Below are 4,364 nucleotides of genomic sequence, written 5' to 3' on the forward strand. Positions count from 1 at the left end.
AATGAGGATCACCAGTTAACCTAAATAAAAACAGTTGAACCTGAAAACAGATTTCACCAGCAACATCTGTTTTAAGCTTGTATTTTTTTGTTCGTTTTCAAAAAACGTGTGCTCAGAAGGTCGTCCCTCTCAGAAACCATGTGGTAGCTGAAATATGGCGTCTTCTCAGTTCATCGCTGATGCTGTTCCTATTCACCGTACCCGACATTTGTCAACTCTCCTTCCATCCGATCCCCAGAATTCTCCCCAAACATTTGAACTGCCTGGCGTTCTATTTTGTCTTTTCCTACTCTTAATTTTATCATACATCTGAAAACGAGTTGATATTGTTTTGGACAAGCGAAATGAGGGGACAGAGAGGGAGGCTCAAGGCGTTGGCCGGGATATGTTATGTCCACGAAAGTTATTTTTAGACGAGCGGAAGTCTTTGTTCTAGCGGAAGTCTGTCTTCTGAAACGTCCGCATGCAGTCTTGCCTCGCTCTCATGCTCTTAGTGAAAAGAGAAAATGATCGCGCACGTGGAAGGCTGATGAATATATATTTTCTTTCAAACATCGGACCGAGGTTGGCCTGCATGCGGACGTCTCGGAAGACTTCCGCTCGTCTAAAAATAACTTTCGTGGACATGACATATCCCAAGGGCTGGACGGGGAGCCTCCTTCTCTGCCCCCTCATTTTCTCTTGTTTTGGAATATGAACCTTCCCCCCCCGCCCCCACCCCCACCCTCCTTAGCCCCGCTTAGTGAAGAATGTCTGTTGACGAGCAGCCAAAGTGTATCTTTAACCAAACTAAGAACATGGCGTCTTAAGTTATGTGTGCTCGAGGTAATTAAGGCTATAGAAGAACAATCACTGTCCCGGCTCCTCAGCTGAGATGTCCTTATTTATGAATTTATCTGTTCCGGAGGATTCTACATGTGCGATATGGTGGATCCGAATACCCTTTTCCAACCTCCTCCTAAGCAACGCACTGCTCCTGACCAGCTTCTCGGGTGGAAGCATGAATTTGATTTTCACCCGTTTTCACGTCATGTCCTAATCGCTCTTGACAGAGAAATCGTCGCACAAGTGACGGCAAACTTTGGACGAATTTGGTGCATCGATCCCTGAAATTCCGGACATTGTCCACTGAATCTACAAGGCAGCTTAGAATACAGGAAACAAGGCTGAGGCCCATAAGATAGGGCAAAGAGGAGACAAGGCCATAGAGTACCACTCGATAATTTGGAATTTCTCCACGACCGGCTTTCCTTGCAAATGAGTCCAAGTGGATATAATCCCCAAACCTGATCGTTGTGAAAGTAGTAAACCATGCGTAAAGGCTTTCTAAGTAACTCCAATTTTCAATTAATACCGAAAACGCACTTGTCATCAGAAACAAGATGATCAACAATGATACTGCGGATAAAAATATTTTCACTTTTACGTGCATTGGGGTATCATTTTTTAAGAGACCAGTTTCTACTTTTATAACAAGGAACCGAATGCCACATGCCATGATTTCTCCCGCCGATTTCAGAGCCAGCATGGTCAAAGGAATACCAATGAGACAGAATATGATGGTTATGCCTTGTCCAAGTGGAGTCTTGGGTGTGATATTTCCAAATCCTGAAAGAGTCAAAATACAATTTAAGAGATTTTAATTAACAGTGTAACTCAACAAATGCAAGACAGTGGAAAGAAGTCTCCTTAATTAGAATGAAAAAGGGTACAATAAGAGACCTCAAATCTCTGGATGGTATTTCAAATACTTTGAGTTTTTTTTGACAGTAACATAAAATAAATAGAGGATATTACAAGGTGGCAAGAAGATATGAATTTTATGTTTGAGTGGCAAGAACAATATCCAAAAGTGAGCGCAGTGAACCAGTGAGAATTTGGTCTTGTCAAGAGTTAACGTATATAATTGGACAATAAATATACATAATACTGGCTAGAAAACAGACAAAAAATGGCGAGGATCTTGACGTCGTTGCCACTCGTGTTACATACGAAAGAATACGCCACCGGGTTCCCGGTACAACTTAACGATAACGATAACGATAACGCTAATGATAACGGGTGACAACAGAGTAAGAGAAAAAGGATTGAGAAAATTAATAATTACTAAGATTTAAAAAAAGGAAATTATAAGAATGTGGACATTAAGACAAGTGGAAGTTGTCCCAGTAGTCGTTGGCGCTCTGGGGACTGTGTCAAAAAAATTGGAGGAATTTTTGGAAAAGATTGGATTTGTGATACCAGTGGAAGTACTGGAAAAATCTGCTTTACTTTCTTAGAAGCGTGTTGGACATTAAAGGTCAAATGAACCAAAATTTTGGTATTTTTTCTTTTAGTCTTTTAAAAAGTGTACGAAGACCAAAACAACCCTTGTAACTCGAAAGTACAAAGAAATTGGCCAATCTGAGCACATAAAGCAGAAACATAACTAAGATTACGAAAATATCCGAGGAACTCACGAAAACGTTTCTGAAATGGCCGCTCATAGAAATGTGAAGAATGGGAACTAGCTAACATTACTGTGACGTCACTATTGGCGAGATAAAACATTAGGGAATATTAAGCACATGCGTTTTTGAGACGCGGACGGCAACCGGAAGTGAGATGGTTTCCCTTTTGACTTGTCTTCACACAACTACATTTACGTCGCCAAGTATATATCTTTTCTCCACTAGAAATGATTAGTGTAAAACTCTTGGCAACACTACTGTCCTGGGACAGTTTGCTTTTCGTTTTTGTACGATTTCAATAGGTGCCTGTACAGCGCTGATAAATATCTTGTGGATTAACCCCATCCTTGGTAAATATGTTGTGGTTTAATTTGATTTTTGGTATAATTAAATTTTCTCAAACCGGTTTATTTCTTTTAAACCAGTTTGGTTTTTTTTTTTCAAACCAGTTCATTTATGGAACTGGGGTGCAGGGATGGCGCAGTGGTGAGAGCAGTCGCCTCTCACCAATGTGGTTCAGAATTGCAATTCCATCAAGTGTGGTGAAAAAAATTAGAGAGCTTCCCTAGTGAAAGTGATAGCTTTAAGGGTTTTGAATATGTCCAATGAAGATTGGCAACTTATGTCACTTGGAGGCAGTCATGCTACTTAGTTAAATCTGGATTTATGCAGTGTTACAACTGCCTCCTTTTCTTGTCTGTGATGTTTACTTGCATAAGAGGGGTTTAGGGATGGCCTGTAACATTGGTTGGAGGTTCCTTTTTGCAACGCTGTACGATGGGAACTGTCTTCTTCGTAGCAGAAGCGAACCAAATAGTGTCCTAATGTAACCTGAGGAAAAAAAAATCCTGATTATTTGCATGTTAAAAAGACAGGATCTATTACAAATCTGTAAGCAATGGGTTGCAAGTTCTAATGTATACAAGATTTTGTCTATTTGATCTCTGATTACTAAACCATAGTCAATGTATTACGTGAGTTCATGTAATAGTGGCCTATTAAATCAAACATGTGCTATAAAATTCAATAGCCTTAAGATGAAAATCAAAGCTTAAAACTCTGCGAGTCAGGTATTGAACAAATACGCTTTTGAATTATTGCCAGACTCTTAAAGGTAACTGTTTCAGGATGCGTTACACCGCTATTAATAGAGCGAAGACGAGATTAGCTTTGGACCGTTCTATCCTCCAGTTTTCGGCGGACATTTAAGATCTTCACAGCGCGAGCAAACTTAAGAAAAAAATGTTCAATATTATTTCTAGATATGTTAAACAAGATGTATCATGCCTACCTCTAACTCTCTGCGTTTCGCAAATGCTGAAAGAATGGATGAGGAACTGCTGCTTGAAGTACCGTTAGTCGGTGGACTACAATGATCGTCGGTGTGGCTTCTTTTCTGGCCTATATTTCTGGCCAAGCTTTTCAAGTTGAAAATGGTTGTTATGGCATCATCTTTAAGGTCAAGTCTTCGTGGCTTGAAAGCTGGACCAAGCAAACTCCTTACTGCCAGATTTTGTATGAAGCTGTCTGGTGTGAAATGGTCTGCACAAACGCGTGAATATTTGACAGGTTCAAACGATTCCCCCCTACGTTTTATGAGCCATTCTTACCGTAGTTTTGGGCTATCGGAAAACGTGAACGTGCTCTCTTTAAAATTGCTCCTGCAATTTATTACAGCTCAAAATACTATTATTTTCCACTAAAGAGGATCCTGTACTTTTTTTTCAGCACGCCAACAGTGACGTCACGACTGTTATTTCCGATAAATTCCCGACAATTGACCCGACCAATATCTCTGCAATTCTATACCCATTCACTTTGAAACTTTAAAATATGCTTATTTCGTACGTATACTTAAACTACAAATTTCAATAAAATTTGACTGAAGAAAAAAAGGTCAGATTTTTGGTTCAT

The 4,364-nt window shown here is 39.9% G+C and overlaps 1 protein-coding gene across 1 annotated transcript in view; it reads right to left on the reverse strand.

Moving 5' to 3' along the window:
* Positions 1–763: 763 nt before the first annotated feature.
* Positions 764–4,364, reverse strand: part of LOC138052834 (potassium channel subfamily K member 9-like) — a 19,462-nt gene continuing 15,861 nt past the window's right edge. Inside the window, exon 3 of the mRNA XM_068899422.1 lies at positions 764–1,608. Coding sequence (XP_068755523.1) covers positions 959–1,608 — 650 coding nt within the window. The 3' untranslated portion in view covers positions 764–958. The remainder of the gene's footprint in view (positions 1,609–4,364) is intronic.

This window comes from Montipora capricornis, chromosome 1 (assembly GCF_036669925.1).
Source record: "Montipora capricornis isolate CH-2021 chromosome 1, ASM3666992v2, whole genome shotgun sequence".
NCBI lineage: Eukaryota > Metazoa > Cnidaria > Anthozoa > Scleractinia > Acroporidae > Montipora > Montipora capricornis.